The sequence below is a fragment of the Sceloporus occidentalis genome, unplaced genomic scaffold (genome assembly GCF_023333645.1).
Source record: "Sceloporus occidentalis isolate IW3139 unplaced genomic scaffold, rSceOcc1.0.p SCAF_2, whole genome shotgun sequence".
Lineage (NCBI taxonomy): Eukaryota > Metazoa > Chordata > Lepidosauria > Squamata > Phrynosomatidae > Sceloporus > Sceloporus occidentalis.
The window spans coordinates 271,414,264-271,431,456 of NW_028316982.1; the positions used below are offsets into that span (position 1 = coordinate 271,414,264).

A 17,193-nucleotide genomic window follows, 5' to 3' on the forward strand; every position below is an offset into this window, starting at 1 on the left:
TACGTGTGAAAGGGATCTAGGAGTCCAAGTAGACCACAAGTTGAACATGAGTGAACAGTGTGATGCGGCAGCTAAAAAGGCCAATGCTATTTTAGGCTGCATCAATAGAAGTATAGTGTCTAGATCAAGAGAAGTAATAGTGCCACTGTATTCTGCTCTGGTCAGGCCCCACCTAGAATATTGTGTCCAGTTCTGGGCGCCACAATTCAGAAAGGACATTGAGAAACTGGAGCGTGTCCAAAGGAGGGCGACTAAAATGGTGAAGGGCCATGTTTCTCTATGAGGAACAACTCAGGGAGCTGGGGATATTTAGCCAGGAGAAGAGAAGGTTAAGAGGTGATATGATAGCCCTGTTTAAATATTTGAAGGGATGTCACATTGAGGAGGGAACTAACTTGTTTTCTGCTGCTCCAGAGAACAGGACCCGGTTCCATTCAACATTTGGAGGACCTTCCTGACAGTGAAGGCTGTTCAACAGTGGAACACACTTTTTCCTCAGAGTGTAGTGGAGTCTCCTTCCTTGGAGGTCTTTAAGCAGAGGCTGGATGGCCATCTGTTGGGGATGCTTTGATTGTGAGTTCCTGCATGGTAGAATGGGGTTGGACTGGATGGCTCCTTGTGGCCTCTTCCAACTCTGTGGTTCTGTCCTGGGATTTGTAGTTTTGCAAAGTTCGTTTTCTCAGCTGAAGAGGAGGAATAACAGACTCCAACATTCTGTTGGGGGCAGCCATGGCAGTTAAAAGCTGGGTAAAAAGGCATTATTTTGGCAGTGTGGATGCAGTGTGAAAAAGCACCTCTCAGGGTGCATCTCACACAGTAGAAATGATGCAGTTTGACACCGCTTTAAGAGGTGTTGCTTCATCCTATAAAATCCTGGCATTTGTAGTTTGACACTGTCCTTAGCCATCTCTGCCAAAGAGCGCTGGTGCCTCTCCAAAGTACCATGCCCCTTAAAGTGGTGTGAAGCTGCATTATTCCTACAGTCAGTGCACCCCCCCCCCCCGTTGGTCTTAGGCTGCATCTGCACTGCAGATACAGTGCAGTTTGGCACCACTTTAAGTGCCCTTAGCTCCATCCTAGAGAATGCTTGGGATCTGTAGTTTTAGAGAAGAGTTTCACCATCTCTTCCACAAATCCCAGGGTTACCCAGGATGTCTGCAGGGGTGGAACCAGGGCAGTTTAAGCGATGTCAAACTGTATTATTCCTACAATGCAGACGCACCCCAAGTCAGTGTTATGCTGCATCTGCGCTGCAGAAATCCATGGGATCTGTAGTTTTACAAGGGCTTCAACTTTCCTCCTCCTCCAAACTACAAATCCCAGGGTCTCTGCAGGGATGGAGCCAGGGTAGTTAAAGTGGTGTCAGACTGCATTATTCCTACAGTAGAGGCACATAAACCTTCCCCCACCCCCATGGGATTTCTGCCTGAGGCTGCCCCATTGCTGGAAGGCAGGGAGGGAAGAAGGAGGTCCGGCTCCGCCTTGAGCCCTGGGTTCCCGGTGCGAGACATGCGCCGCTTCAGAAAGCAGCAGCAGCAGCAGAGGAAAGCCAGTGCGGTTGGAAGAGGAGGAGGAGGAAAAGGAAAGCCCAGAGGTGAGCAGAGCAGGATCATGGAGGGGTCGTCCAGCAGGCATTTTCCTTCCAAGGGAATCATTGAGAATCATTGGAGAAAGGGAATACTTGCCCATAGGGAAACATTGGGGAATATTTGCCCATAGAGAATGATAGGAGGATACTTGCCCATAGAGAATATAGAAGGTGGGTTTCTAAAACATTCAGCACACAAAAAAAGGAACCCATAAGTGATTGTGGGCAAGTATGGTTTCCCTATGGGCAAGGACTGTCATTTCTTTTACTAGGTCCCCTCTTAATGTTTCTGAGCCAGAGTTTCTTAATTTCCAGCCTGTATGAGTTTTAATTGGCGGATGGCACCAAACAAGGAGGAGTAGCTAATACCTCAGAGGAAAGGATCCAAATTCAAAGTGACCTCAATAGAAAAGCTGGGCCAAAACTAACAAAATGAACTTCTACAGGGTGAAAGGTAAGATACTGGAGTTAGCTAGAAAAAATGAAATGCACAGATATAGGATGGGGGTACACACCTGGTTTAAGGAGACTTATATGTGTGAAAGGGATCTAGGATCCTTAGTAGACCACAAGTTGAACAGTGTGATGCGGCAGCTAAAAAGGCCAATGTGAGTTTAGGCTGCATCAATAAAAGTATAGTGTCTAGATCAAGAGAAGTAATAGTGCCACTCTATTTTGCTTTGGTCAGGTCCCACCTGGAATACTGTTTCTAGTTCTGGGCACCACAATTCAAAAAGGATGTTGTCAAGATGGAGTGTGTCCAGAGGAGGATGATAAAAATGGCGAAGGGTCTGGAAACCATGCCTTACGAGGAGAGACTTGGGGAGCTAGGTATGTTTAACTTTTAAATATGTGAAAGGGTGGAGCAAGCTTGTTTTCTGCTGCTCCAGAGAATAGGACACAGAGCAATGGATGCAAGCTCCAGGAAAAGAGATTCCACCTCAACATTAGGAGGAACTTCCTGACAGTAAGGGCAGTTCGACAGTGGAACGCACTCCTTCCTCGGAGTGCAGTGGAGTCTCCCTCCTTGGAGGTCTTTAAACAGAGGCTGGATGCCCATCTGTTGGGGTGTGTGTGTACTTTGATTGTGAGTTCCTGCATGGCAGGTTGTTGGACTGGATGGCCCTGGGGTCTCTTCGAACACTATGATTCTGTGATGAAGAAGCCAGAGCCTCGAAAGCTTGCAACGTTTTTTCTGCATTTCAGTTGGCCCCATAAAGGTATGGCTGTTTTGTTGGATGTTAGATGTTATTGTAGATTATTCCACAGTTGTATCCCTTTTGGTTTTCTGCACCAGTTTTTTTGGATTCCTCTGAGGAATCTGGGGACTGTAGTTCAGGGTAGTTTAGTGGCGCTGAGAATGGCATCCCGGATGCCTATCTTCTCTCTGCCCAGCTCTTGCTCTAAAAAGTTGGGAGTGAGGATGATTATCAAATCATTTTAAGGTTAGTGTCTAGTATATGCTTTGTCTGCAACAGAAGATGTTGCCTTCCATCATAAATTGGCTTTAGGTTTCAGTGTGGTATTTTAAGCAGCTATCCAAAATGTTAAAGTTTAGCAGCTCCTAAATAGGACCAACAACTTGGATACCTGCTTTACACTTCAGTCAAGAATATAGAGTGCCTCTAGAAATAATGCAACTTGTTACCAGTTTAAGTGCTGTAGTGCCATCTTAGGGGATCCTGGGATTTGTAGTTTTACCAGATCTTGAGCCTTCTCTGCCAAAGAGTGCTGGTGCCTCACAAAAATACAAATCCCAGGATTTTGTAGGATGGAATTTTTTCTACAGCATAGAGTATGGATTTACCACCTGCAATGCCCCGAAACTCACCATCATTGAGAGTTACTTGTAGTATATTAGTTTTTGGATTAATGCAGTGGGTGTGAGTTGGTAATTCTTTTGAAAGATCTGTTGTTGTTATTAAAAAAGGAAAGCGCTTTGGGGCATCTTAGAGGGTTTTTTTTAAATGACCCTAAGGCAAACCCTGTTGCAGGGTTTCTTGACAAGATTTGTTCAGAGGAGGTTTGCCATTGCTTTCCCCTGAGGCTGAGAGAGTGTGACTTGCCCAAGGGCACCCAGTGGGTTTTATGGCCGAGTGGGGATTCAAACCTTGGCCTCCAAAGTCTAGTCCAACACTCAAACCACTACACACCATGATGGCTCTCTGAAACTTACTCAAATGCAAAGGACAGAGCTTTTTAAAAAGGAATCATTTTGTAAAAGTCAACTCAGGTTGCATCTGCACTGCAGAAATAATGCCGTTTGACACCACTTTAACTCCTGTGGCTCCATCCACTGGAATTCTGTGATTTCTAGTTTGTTGTGGCACTAAAGCTTTCATTGCAGGGGGTTGGACTGGATGGCCCTTGCGGTTTCCTCCAACGCTATTATTCTATGATTTTATGTCAGAGAAAGCTAAATGTGTCACATAATTACAGATCCCATACAAATTCCACAGCATGGCAGTCAAAGTGACATCAAACTGCATTAATTCTGCAGTGCAGATTAGACCTCAGATTAATACGGAAAGGGATCTTGTTGCACTATCTTCGACGTAGACCAAGTCTATGAAAGCTCATGCCACAACTTCTTTTGCTCGTTTAGTCTCAAAGGTACTACAAGATCCCTTTGCAGACTGATATTCCATACTAACATGGGTATGGCTTTAGCCATACTGCAGAAATAATCCAGTTTGACACCACTTTAACCATCCTGGCTCAATGGTATGGAATTCTGGGAACTGTAGTTTGTTGTGGCCCCAGTTTCTCTCTGTGTTGGTGTTATGCAACCCTGTATGTGACCCTTGCAGAAGCGTGGCTGGAGGAAGGAGGACGGTGGTTTTCCCCAGCCTCTTACTCTCCTGGCAGGTGGCAATGATGAAACCAGAGAGCTTTGTTTGCGCAAATCGGGGAAAGTACACAGTCCTGGCGATCCTTGAAATATGCAGTTAATTCCCCTCAGTCAACAATCCAGATAAGAGAGCTGCCGAAGGAAAGCGGCCTCAGACGTCGGCGTTGCTCCCAGAAAGAGGGAATAGCTGTAGTGGTTGGAAAGACCGGTAAAAGTGGAAGCCAATGGATCTTTGAAAGGTTGGTTCCCTAGGCTGGTCAGCGGCTGGGATCCTGTGGGTGATCCTACGCATGCACATGCTCCCCTATAGAAGTTGATGGGCATTTTTGTCTGATGCAAAAGGTTCTGATGTTCGGTCCAAGGTTGGGGAAATGACATTGCCAGTGCCATGTCCTTGCGCATAAAATGTACATGGTGCATTGAGGCAACTGGGTGCCTTTGGTTTCTGACCACATCATACATTTGAAAGGGCTAGTCAGCAGCTACGATTCTGTGGGTGATCTTATGCTCCCGTATAGAGTTAGATTGCCATTTTTATCTGATGCAAAAGGTCCAATGTTCAGTCCAAGGTTGGGGAAGTGGCATTGCCCGTGTCGTGTCCTTGTGCATTCAGATGTGTATGGTGTATGGAAGCTCCTGGGTGCATGTGGTTTCTGACCACCTCATACATCGGAAAGGGCTAGTCAGCAGCTTGGATCCTGTGGGTGATCTTCTACATGCACATGCTCCCATACAAAATTAAATCAACATTTTTGTCAGATGCAACAGGTTCTGATGTACAGTCCAAGGCTCGGGAAGTGGCATTGCACATGCTGTGCCCTTGTGTATTCAGATGTGCGTGGTGCATGGATGCTCCTGGGTGTAATTAGCTTACATTTTGTAAACAGCTTAGGGAGTGCTTAAATGCACTGATAAGTGGTATACAAATGTACTTGCTATTGCTATTGCTATTTGGTTGTGCATTCGCCTGCACGCTTGCTGCCTAAGTTCAGTTGTACAGCATTGGCATTTGTCTTGTCCTGCTGGGGAGACTCATAAGCATATGCCCATCTTTTGCCTTCCTACGTCTCTTTGCTGGAAGGATTGTTGTACATCTTAGAGCTAACGTCTGGAATCCTGTTAGGGACTTAAGTCATCATAAGTGGATACATGTCTACAAAATTAGAATTTGGCATTTTTGTAAAGTCCGTATCCAGTAAAGGGTGGCTGTAAAGTTACTATGGAGAGGAGCCAGCAAAGTGACCAATGGGTATTGGAATTGATGGCACGTTGAGACTGAAACACAACAGGGCTGATGCACGTTCATAGAATCAAATCGAATCAAATCATAGAATCACAGGGATGGAAGAGACCACAAGGACCATCCAGACCAACACTGTTCTGACATGCAGGAACTTTCAATCAAAGCACCCCCAAGAGATGGCCGTCCAGCTTCTATTTAAAGACTTCCAAAGAAGGAAATTCCAACACACTCCAAGGGAGCATTTTCCACATTGGGACCATTGTGCATTGGGGCACCAGCTAGAGAGTGTCAGTGCACACTGGTCAAGTCTGATGTGCATTGGGACACTCTTGCCATTGTCTTGTTAAAGCATCTTTGCAATTTACTCCCAGGGTTTCTGAATGCCTTTGCCAGGTGGCTAAGTAGATCTAAAGTTACAGAATGTAAACCATGGAGAGGATACTGGACAATAACTTTCCCCATCTTGACCACACTCTGAAGTAACTTGGTCACATATGTCTGTGAGATGCTGCAGAGAGGAAATCAAAATCTTTTATTTTTTTGCACCCAAACACTCTCTAGGTTTATTTTATTTCGAGAAAGCTTTATTTGGACATGTTTTAAGGTCTCCCGGGGCCATTTTAGGTCCGGGAGAGGACTTTCTGGAACAACGGGAAGGGATCAGATGTCCTGTTTACTTCTTTTTCTGTTTTAAAGGCCTCTCCTGGGATGCATCTGCACTGCAGTTTGATTATGCTTTAACTGTCTTGGCTTTAGTTCGGTGAGCTATTTTGTCTTCTCTGTCAGAGAGCTCTGGTGAACATTGTTTGTTGTTGTGTGTTTTCAGGTCATTTCCAATTTAGAGCAACCCTAAGAGAAACTGATCATGGGTTTTTCTTGGCACGTTTCTTCAGAGGTGGTTTGCCATTGCCATCCTTTGAGGCTGAAAGAGCGTAACTTTGCCAAGGTCACCTGGTGGGTTTCCATGGCCGAGCTGGGGTTCGAACCCTGGTCTCCAGAGTCATAGTCCAACACTCAAACCCTTGCACCATGATGGCTCTTTTTCTGGTGCCACAGCAAACAACAAATCCCAGTGTCCCATAGCACGGAGCCAGGGCATTTAAAGCAGTGACAAACTGGATTATTTCTGCAGTCCGGACACATCTGAAGATTCCTGCCAAGGTGGAAGGGCCAAGCGCAGGCCCACATTGGAGATCCTGTTTCTCCTTAGCAGCAATTGGCATCGTGTTGGCATTCCTCCATTCTGCAGGAAGGGAGGAAAAAGGTGATTTTTGGCCAAGGAAGGGTGTACTAGGCGTTCCTTCCAAGCAGCTCTTGGGCCGGACACAGAGTTATTGGCCAGAAATTCAGTTTTTTATCAGCATTTCTTTTTCCCTGTTCCTCCGACTCCAAACAATGGTGGCATTGAGAGAATACAAAAGGCGGTGGCTTTGAGGCGGGCCACGTTCTGCTTTATGCACTGATTCTATGTAGGTTTTGGACAGATTTTTTAAAACCTTCTATGTAGGTTTTGGAGTGATTTTTGTAAAAATTGGCCTTTTTTGGACTATATCTCCCAGTCCCCAAGCCAGCATCGCCTATTACATTACCTGAGTCTGAGAAAATTGCTTTTTTTTTTTACTATATCTTCCAGCATCCTCAAGCCAGCTTGGCCAGTCTTTCATAATATGATCAGAGGTTGGAAAGCATACATGTTTGGAGTATATTTCCAGAGGTTGGAGAAATTACTCTTTTTGGACCATATCTCCCAGAATCCCCAAACCAGCATAACAAGTGGTTCCTATTACATTTCCAGAGGTTGGAAAACATACTTGTTTGGACTACAGCTCCAAGAATCCTCAAAGCAGCCTAGCCAGTGAGTCTTATTATATTACCAGAGGCTGGAAAGAGTTACTTTTTTGGACTACACCTCTGCACTGGAGAAATAATCCAGTTTGATACCACTTCAACTGCCCTGGCTCAATGCTGTGAAATTCTGGGAACTGTAGTTTTGTGAGACTTTGAGCCTTCTCTGTCAGAGAGCCTTGGTGCCACAACAAACTACAAATCCCAGAATTGCATAGCACTGAACCATAGCAGTCAAAGTTCTGCCAAAACTGCATTATTTCTGTAGTGCGGATGCAGCCCTGCTGGAAGCAATTGGTTTTTAAAGCTCTTTTACATTCAGATAGCATATTCAGCTGTCGAATATTTTCTAGCAGGTCATTCCACCATTTTGGGGCAGCTGAAGAAAAAATATTCTGGCTTTTCCTAAATAATAATAATAATAATAATAATTTATTTTTATCCTGCCTCTCCGGTTGGATCAAGGCAGCTTCCAATAAGAATAAAATATAATACAGAATGCAATCAAATACCCAATAAAACCCATTATCCGTCCTTCCAACATAACACTTGAAATTAACAGTAACAATGGTAAATAATATCCAATAATAAAATTGGAATTATAGGAATATTATAGGACTATTATAGGACCTATAATAGGTCCTGGGCTCTGTCTCTGTTCTGAGTCTGCCACTTTCGTGATCTTAGGTAATATTATTTGTGCATTACCAGGAGAGCAATGAAACTTTTCATTTTATGTTTGCAAAGCCCTCAGAAAAAATCTTTGTGCAAACAGAGCGGAGGAGCCATCGCGAACTGGTTCCTCTGCATGGCATTCGGATTCTGGCTTGTTCTTTAAAAAATGTGGTTATTGCACGTTAAAGTGACTCAAAGGGATTTATTGTGGATTGACTCTGAATTAAGGCGAGCCGGTCTTGCAGGGCGACCAGATGTCCTAACTGCAAAGGAGGACAAGGCACTGCAGAATGTAGGACACTCAAAAATGTAGGACGTGACCAACTAAAGGCTAAAAAACCTCTAATACATAACTACAAATTCTTGCTTCTTGGGAGTTTATCACACAGGGGCTAATTTTGGCATTAAAGAGAGATTAAAGCACATTTAAAGCATCCCACAGATACAGTGAAAATGGCGAGTAATTGCGCGAATGGTTATCCCACACAATTGCGCAAATAAAGTGATATTGGAAACACATGGTTGCTGGAATCCCGAAAGTAAAAAGATGCGCCTGAATTCTTTTTGTGACCACTTTAATGGCAGTTTTAATGCAACGCCGTGTGCAGTAGTTTTGTGTAATTACGTGGTTTTTCCGGGATATTTGCAGGATAAACTCCCAATCCCCTTCATGTGATGAACTCCATAGTCATGCACAAGATGGAGGACATTTTGGGCTGAAGGCTGAAATGGAGGACACGACCAAATAAAAGCTAAAAACATCGTATTACTGTCAATTCCCTCAAAATGGTGGGAATTTTGGAATCCGAAGGCTGAAATGGAGGGCATGTCCTGGAAAAAAGGCGGATGCCTGGTCACCCTGCTATCAGGGGGATTCCTTGATAGAAATTAATCTGAAGAGGTTGGCCACCACCGCCTTCCTTTAAGGCTGAGAGAGTGTGGCTGTCCCAGGGTCAGCCAGTGGGTATCCATGGCTGTGTAAGGTCCAAAGCTTTTCCCATTTTTGGGAGGGAGGTGGCATATAGGTCTCCTTCCTTGGAGGTCTTTAAGCAGAGGCTGGATGGCCATCTGTCAGTGGGGATGCTTTGATTGAGAGTTCCTGCATGGCAGAACAATGGGGCTGGACTGGATGGCCCTTGGGGTCTCTTCCGACTCTATGATTCGCTTCTGTGATTAATAAATGCTCAAACCACTGCACTACCAAGTCTCCCACAATACACGCCTTCAAGTTGATCCTGATGTATGGTTACCCTGCCCCAGGGTTTTAGCAATACTGATGTTTAATTCCTTTTTAACTTTTGTAAATTAATATTTTGTTGTTGTTGTTGTTGTTGTTGTTGTTGTGTGACTTCAAGTCATTTCTCACTTTTGGCAACCCCAAGGCAACTCTGTCATAGGGTTTGCTTGGCAAGATTGGTTGAGGGGAGGTTTCCCCGCTCGGCCTTTTCTTGAGGATGAGAGAGTGTGACTTGACCAAAGTCACTCAATGGGTTTCAATGGCCGAGCGGGGAATCGAACCCTCATATCTAGAGTCGTAGTCCAGCACTCAAACCATGAGAACATACTGGCTCCAAATTGATATTTTAGTTCAACCTATTATTATTATTATTATTATTATTATTATACTAAAAAGTATACCAAACAAATAATCCAACAAATAACAGTCAACATAAAACTAACAAATGTACTGACAAACATATAGCATCAGTACATCAGTCATTCCATACACTTGGTACTTCCTTTAACCAACCCTTCAGCGATTCATACCACTTTCTTTTCTGCACATCTTATTTCAGTCTTAGCTTAACTTAAGCCAGTCTCCCCTTCAAATCTCTACAGCTCAACCAGGGCTATGATGATCTTATCACTATCTATTTTCTTATTCTTTCCCGTTCCCCCCTCCATAATTTTAGTTGGAAAAAGAAATTATTTTAAGCTGCCTTGGATCCTATTTTGGGAGAAAGGTGGGATAGAAGTGCAATAAATAAATAAATAATAAAACTATTTTAGGCTACAGTCCTAAAAGTAGACATATAAGAAGGGCATTTAAGACCCATTGAACACCATGGGACTTCTGAATAGACAAGAGACAGGATTGCATTGGAAGGGATGGAATAAAAAAGCATGCCAACTCCTTCTTTGGAGGCTTTTAAACAGAGGCTGGATGGACATCCGTCAGAGGTGCTTTGATTGTGTATTCCTGCATGGCAGAAATGGGTTGGACTGGATGGCCCTTGGGGTCTCTTCCAACTCCACGATCCTCTGTCATTTTAACTCTTGCCGGATCATGTGGGTCTTGTTTTCGTACTCCCTGCCCAGCGAAGGACCTGATCCTGCTTGCAAAACCCATAAATCATAACTGGCACATTCCTGGTAATTGCTTAAATTATAATGTTTAGGGGAGATCGCTCTGAGGTCAGATTGAAAGTGGAAAACCACAGGGATTTTTGGAGAACGCAAGGGAGGGATTCTTTTAAATACTGTAGTAGTTTCATAACATTTTAATTATCTGATTTTCAGGTTTTTAATTACGTTGCGTTTTTTAGACTGTAAGCTGCTCTGGATCCTTGTCTTGGGAGGAAAGCAGGATAGAAATAATAATACCATAATAATAATAATAATGTCCTACTCCAGTTCTTTTTCACATTCATGTTGTTGTTGTTGTTGTTGTTGTTGTTGTTGTTGTGATCTGCCTTTGAGTTGACCCCGACTCACGGTGACCCTGTGGCTGAGACGCCTCCAACAACAACATCACACTGGGGCTAATTTTGGCATTAAAGAGAGATTAAGGCGCATCCTGCAAATAAAGTGAAAATGAGAAATAATTGCGCAGATGATTATCACACGCAGTTGCGCAAATAAAAGGGTATTGGAAAGGCATAGCCGCTGAAATCCCAAAAGTAAAAAGAGGCACATGAATGCTTCTTTGTGACCACTTTAATGGCAGGTTTTGGGCAATGCGTGTGAAATCATTTCGCGTAATTACACGGTTTTTCCGGGATATTCACGGGATGAATTCCTGATCTCCTTCATGTGATAAACTTGCAAGACTCCCTGTCCTCCGTTGCTCTGCTCAGGTCCTGCAAATTCAGAACTGTGACTTCCTTAATAGAGTCCATCCGTCTGGCATGCAGCCTTCCTCTCTTTCTGCATCCCTCCACCTTTCCCATTGTCTTTTCCATTGATTCATGTCTTCTCATGATGTGGCCAAAGTATGACAGCCTCAGTTTTATCATCTTGACTTCTAGGGAGATCTCAGGCTTGAGACCCATTTGCACGTCTTTTGGAAAGGATCCCAAGGGTCACCTGGTCCAACCTCATTCTGCTATGCAGGAATACACAGCTACAGGACTCCTGAAAGATGCCCATCCAACCGCTGCTGAAAAATCTCCAGCAAAGGTCTTGGTACTGTAGCGGGTGACCCCAAACCCACGAACCCGAAGGCCCCTGGCCCATGGCCAGAGGACAAGCAGAGTCAAGGAGACCGAACTGGCTAGAATAAAAACGCTTTATTCTCTGCGCAGGGCAGCAGCACACCAAAGTAGGCATCACCAAGGCTGCAGCACTGATGGCTTCTTGCCACCCCCATTTTATGCCCTTCGCAGAGGGCTGTTTTCTAAACAACAAGCGATTGGTTGCGTTCACTGTTCACTCAATGGTCCTGTATTTTCTTCTTGGCATTACATCTGCTTGGAGCCTGGGATGCACAGAGATAGCTAGCTACTGCAAAAGAGATACTTAGCTGAGCTAGCTAAACTCCTCAAGGCCACTTGCTAAACACAGGCCATTGTATTCAGAGTTCTCTACAGAAAGGAGGGGGTGATAAGTAAGTAAGTACCGCAGTAAAAAAGGGTAGGGGGCCATTTGCCCATCTGCACTTTACTCTGTAGCTCATTCTATGAGTCTACTGTAACCACTGATTCTTTTGCAAAGCCATGTACAGAAGCAGAAAGCACTATTATGTCCCTCTCAGTACCATAAGTGGTGGACTTGTCCTGACCTAAACTAAAAATGTTTTGGACTCAGATTCATTTAACTACAGTCGCCCCTTATAACTTGTGGATCTGGGATCCATGACCTGCAACCTTGAATACTCACGGAGGGGCGACCTCCGTTCTTTCCAGTGGGGCGCACCCCTATGGCGCATGCCCTGCATAGCCAAGCCTATGGGGCTTGGATATGCGCGAGCCTCTGTTTTCACGGGGGATCTGGAATGGATCCCTTGTGAAAAAGGAGGGCCAACTGTAAATGTGAAATATTAGATATCAGCTACGACTGTCTTCCCGAAATATGCCTGCTTAACATGACTAATAAGATTAACAGTACCATAAGGAAGTTAGGGAAGGAAAAGGAAAAGATTTTGCTATGCATGGTTGCAGCTGCAAGAATAGTCCTAGTGAGAGAATGGGAAGAGAAAGACATACCTAAAATAGAGGGCTGGCTATCTATGGAAGGTACTAGACATGAAAACTCTAGATATTTTAACAGAGTAATTGCAAAGTAAGTACTTTGCGGCGCAAACTAGTGGGGATGACAATCGTGCCAAAAAAGAAATGATTACAATGGGATAATGAAAAGATATGTTTTTGTAGTGGGAACGACAGACCTCTTGGAATCGATTTACTGACACGGAGCGAAGGCGAATCCCAAACTGGTTTAAATGTAAGTGGGAATGAGCCCCTGGTCTCCCTGCCTATGATGGGGTGCAGAAGCAAAAATGATGCAAAATTGTTTCTTCCCCAGTGTGTTTAGATTTGGGGGCAAATTTCAATTCGAGAGGAGGACTTGGGCCACCTTTGACCTGTGAGCATCACTTTCCCAGCCTGCAATGCAGCCATTTTCCTTGCAAAATACTTCTTCTCATAGGTTTTTGTCCCTGGCTTCCTCCAAGTTTGGCGGCCGCTCATCCTCCTTCTGAGAGGTCATGCAGTGTGCCTTGCTATTTGGGAGTTTCCCAGTTTCTCATGGGCGAATCCGAAAAGACAAAGAGAACTGGGGCATGTTTTACTCATGCCGTTGCAAAGCTAGCTGGAAGGGAGCCACGAGAAATTGCAAATACATGTTTTATTTGGTGTTGGCAGTATTTGGCACATAAGGCAAAAAAGGGCGCTGCAGTATTGAAGAAGAAGTGACAGAGATTAGTGCCAGGTCCATGGGTTTCCCATTGGTATCTGTCTAGATTTTCTTTTAAAATGCTCACCTTCTGGTGACAAAGATGGTGAAAATGCACTGCAACGAAGTGAGGAAAGAGGAGAGAAAGGAAACACTTGGCTCAAATCTTGTTGGTTATTCTGAAATAGAGCATACCCATTGAATTAATGGTTGCTAAATCCAATCCACGTAGGTAACTCCAATTCATATAATCATAATAGTAATACTAATAATAATAGTAATAATAATAATAATGCACACCTATTGAATTAATTGTTGGTAAGTTCAATCCATGTAGGTAATTCCAATTAATTCAGTAATAATAATAATAATAATAATAATAATGCACACCCATTAAATTAATTATTGGCAAGTCAATTCATTCAATATTATTATTATTATTATTATTATTATTATTATTATTAATAGATCACACCCATTGAATTAATGTTGGTAAATCCAATCCACATAGATAACTCCAATTAATTCAATAATAATAATAATAATAATAATAATAATATTATAGATCACACCCATTGAATTAATGTTGGTAAATCCAATCCACATAGATAACTCCAATTAATTCAATAATAATAATAATAATAATAATATAGAGCACACCCATTGAATCCAAATCCACATAGGTAACTCCAATTAATTCAATAATAATAATGAAATGATAATAATAAATATGTTAATTTCTTACTAGACTCTTCCCATGAATAGAGGGGGGAACAACAAAAAATCAGCAATACACAACATCTATTATTATTATTATTATTATTAAACTTTATTTATAAAGCGCTGTAGAATTGCACATACTGTGCAAATTAAAACCCTTCTATTTAAAACATGCAGCCGTTGAAAAGGACAAATAAGATATACACATTTTAAAACAATCCACGTTTAAAATTCATCACTTAAATTCACAGGGGTCTAATCTGCACTGCAGAAATGATGCAGTTTTGCACTGCTTCACCTGCCATGGCTCTGCGCTGTGGAATCTGGGATCTTTAGTTTGTCAAGGCACCAGCTCTCTTTGGCAGAGAAAGTTAAAGACTTTGAAAAACTATAAATCCCAGGATCCTGTCGGATGGAGCGACAGCATTTAAAGTGGTGTCAAACTGCATTATTTCTGCAGTGTGGATGCATCCTCAGTTAAATGTCTTCTCCCTCTGCAGTTAGTAGTTTTCTTTTTCACAGTTTCTGAGGTTCCCCTTGAAAAGGTTAAATATAATAATATTTTAGGAAAGGATTGTTTTTCTGCAAGGCCCTTTCTTGCCTTTAAAACCCTGCAGCCCAAACCAGGATGCGGCTGAATTAATTTTCTTTCTCGGTTTCCTTAAACACAAAAGATCCGGCCGGCCGCTCTTTCCCCTTCTTTGTGTAATTACCTATCAAGTTACTAATGTGTTTGAATTGCAATATTTTCTGGAGTTGATAGAAGTGTATCTATGGTGAGAAAGTTTGCTTGACGTGTTTGAGGTTTAAAAGAAGGAAAGTCTGCTGATCTGTTTACTAACACACCCTGCAACAAGCGCAGAGAAATCGTAAAGGAATACATAGTTTACATACTCTGAGAATTGAATTTTTGCTCAATTTTGGGGGTGAGAATTCCCAGAATCCAGGAGTCGTTATCCGAAAAGTAAAATTTTCAACCTGTGGCAATGTTATGGGAGCGACCATGAGAAAAGGTGGTGAAGTGGATATATACAGTGCTGGAAATTTCATCTGTAGGATGTTGCAGTGGATGAAATGTTGCAGTGGAGTAAACATTACAAGCATATTAAATTTTGCAGCACATGAAATGGTGAAGTGTATCAAATGTTACAGCATATGAAATGTTGCAGTGAATGAAATGCTGCTGTGTATTAAATGTTGCTGTGCATTTAATGCTGCAGTATATTAAATGTGGTAGCATATTAAATGTTGCAGCTAGTAAATAATAATGCTAGTATTATTATGTCACCCGCATATCTTACTTGTTGAAATTCCTTCCTCCTATCTCCACTCCTCCTTCTTCCATGTCTAAACCTTCTCTTCTCAAGGTATTTTCTGTTGAACAATTAGGGAAATAAGATGCAGTCGTGACTGACTTCTTTGCCAGTTGGAAACCATCCTGTTCCTCCATATTCTGCTCTGGCAGTAGCCTCCTAAGTACAGATTTCTCATCAGGACTATCTAATGTAGTGGCACTTTCTTGTCTCCCATCCGTACAAGTGATGGGAAATGTAATAGCTTGTACAGTCCTCACTTTAAAGTTCTCAAAAGACATCCAAGGGTAGCCGTGTTGGCCATATAGCAAATCCAATAACAACGTTGCTTGATGAAGAAGCCAGTGTGACTTCAAAAGCTTGCAACATGCAATTGTGCATTTGGGTTGGCCCAATAAAGGTATCATTGTTTGGACATTATTGGATTCTGAGTTATACTTGATTTTAAATTTCCTCCATTTTATTTTTTAGATCACCGGAAGCGACACTGTCTCCTGGCGTCCAACGAAGGTCATGATGATGGGAAACATGTCTGAGACGTGGCTCCATAAGCTCGACTGGATGCTGAGAGCCCTGAACCAGACGCTGTACCACTCCGACATGTGCCCTCAAGGTGCAAAACCCGAGACGGAGGAAGACAAGGAGGAGAAAGAGACCTACGCCTACATGTACATCCTTTTTGTCATGATCCTCTTTGCCGTGACTGTTGGGAGCTTGATCCTGGGGTACACCCGATCCCGAAAGGAGTTCGACAAACAGAGCGACCCGTACCATGTTTACATCAAGAACCGGGTGTCCATGATTTGAGGGACTAGAGCAGATCGTGAGAGATGCTGCTGCGGAGACTTTCTTCACAGCATCCTTTGCCAGAACAAAATATCCATAGTGACTCTGGTTAGACTCTTCTTTAGGAACTGAGGCACACCAGTCTTCGGACGGCTGGAAGGACGTTTTAAGAACCAAAGCGGTGTGGCCAAAGATTCTGGCTGGTAGCTATGGCCTTGGGCTCAAAACAAAAAGCTGTTGTTTTTTTCAATAAAATAGTTTTACTCATCCGCTCTCCAATAATATATATTATAAATTGATGAGCGTACAGGATTGAGTCAAAACTTGGGCATGCAAAAGGAGAATGATCCAGAGGAAACTCTTCTCTTCTTCATTTCACAAGGGCTTGAGTGTGAGTGTGAACATACACACAACTATATACAGCGGGCCCTTGGTATTTGCAGGGTTTGGTTCCGGGATCCTTTGTGGATAACAAAATCCATGGATTGGGATGTCGAAGGCTTTCATGGCCGGCATCCATAGTTTTTTGGGGGGATTTTTCAGGCTATGCAATCCTGGGATTTGTAGTCTTGTGAGATATTTATAGTCCTCTGTGAGAGAGCTCTGGTGTAACCGCAAACCACAAATCCCAGGATTCCACAGCATGGTGCCATGGCAGTAAAAGCGGTGTCAAACTGCATCAGTTCTGCGTTGTGGCAGGAGCCGCAGTGGACATATGTCTGTATCCACAAATGTTTTGTTTGTGGATTCAAACATCGGTGATTTGAAAATATTTTTAAAGTATATGCATTCTAAAAAGTAAAAGCTTGATTTTGCCATTTTATATAAGGGGCACCATTTTACTCTGCCATGTATTTAATGGGACTTGAGTATCCACGGATTTTGGTATCCACAAGGAGTTTTCTAGAGGAGTTTATGAAACGTTAGGGACAAACTCTTCTAGAACACGGTCTCATAGCCTGAAAAACCCACAAAAAACTATAAAAATCCATTGATGCTCAAGTCCCATTATACACAATGGGGTATTATTATTACTATTACTACTACTACTATTACTATT

The 17,193-nt window shown here is 42.9% G+C and overlaps 1 protein-coding gene across 2 annotated transcripts; it reads left to right on the forward strand.

Annotated features, from left to right (window-relative positions):
• The first annotated feature begins 1,548 nt into the window (after positions 1-1,548).
• On the forward strand, positions 1,549-16,359 carry LOC149320185 (potassium voltage-gated channel subfamily E member 3-like). 2 transcript variants are annotated; one of them, XM_089508295.1, is made up of 2 exons: positions 1,549-1,594; positions 15,819-16,359. In XM_089508295.1, the coding sequence occupies exon 2, from the start codon at positions 15,861-15,863 to the stop codon at positions 16,152-16,154; it is 294 nt and encodes a 97-aa protein (XP_089364421.1). In that variant the 5' UTR covers positions 1,549-1,594; positions 15,819-15,860; the 3' UTR covers positions 16,155-16,359. The 2 variants fall into 2 exon arrangements, with proteins under 2 accessions (XP_089364421.1, XP_089364420.1); XM_089508294.1 differs by lacking the exon at positions 1,549-1,594 and adding an exon at positions 4,466-4,678.
• Positions 16,360-17,193: the final 834 nt, after the last annotated feature.

Coding starts and splice junctions, on each gene's coding strand:
- LOC149320185 (XM_089508295.1), top strand. CDS start 15,861: ATGATGATGGGAAACATGTCTGAGACGTGGCTCCATAAGCTCGACTGG.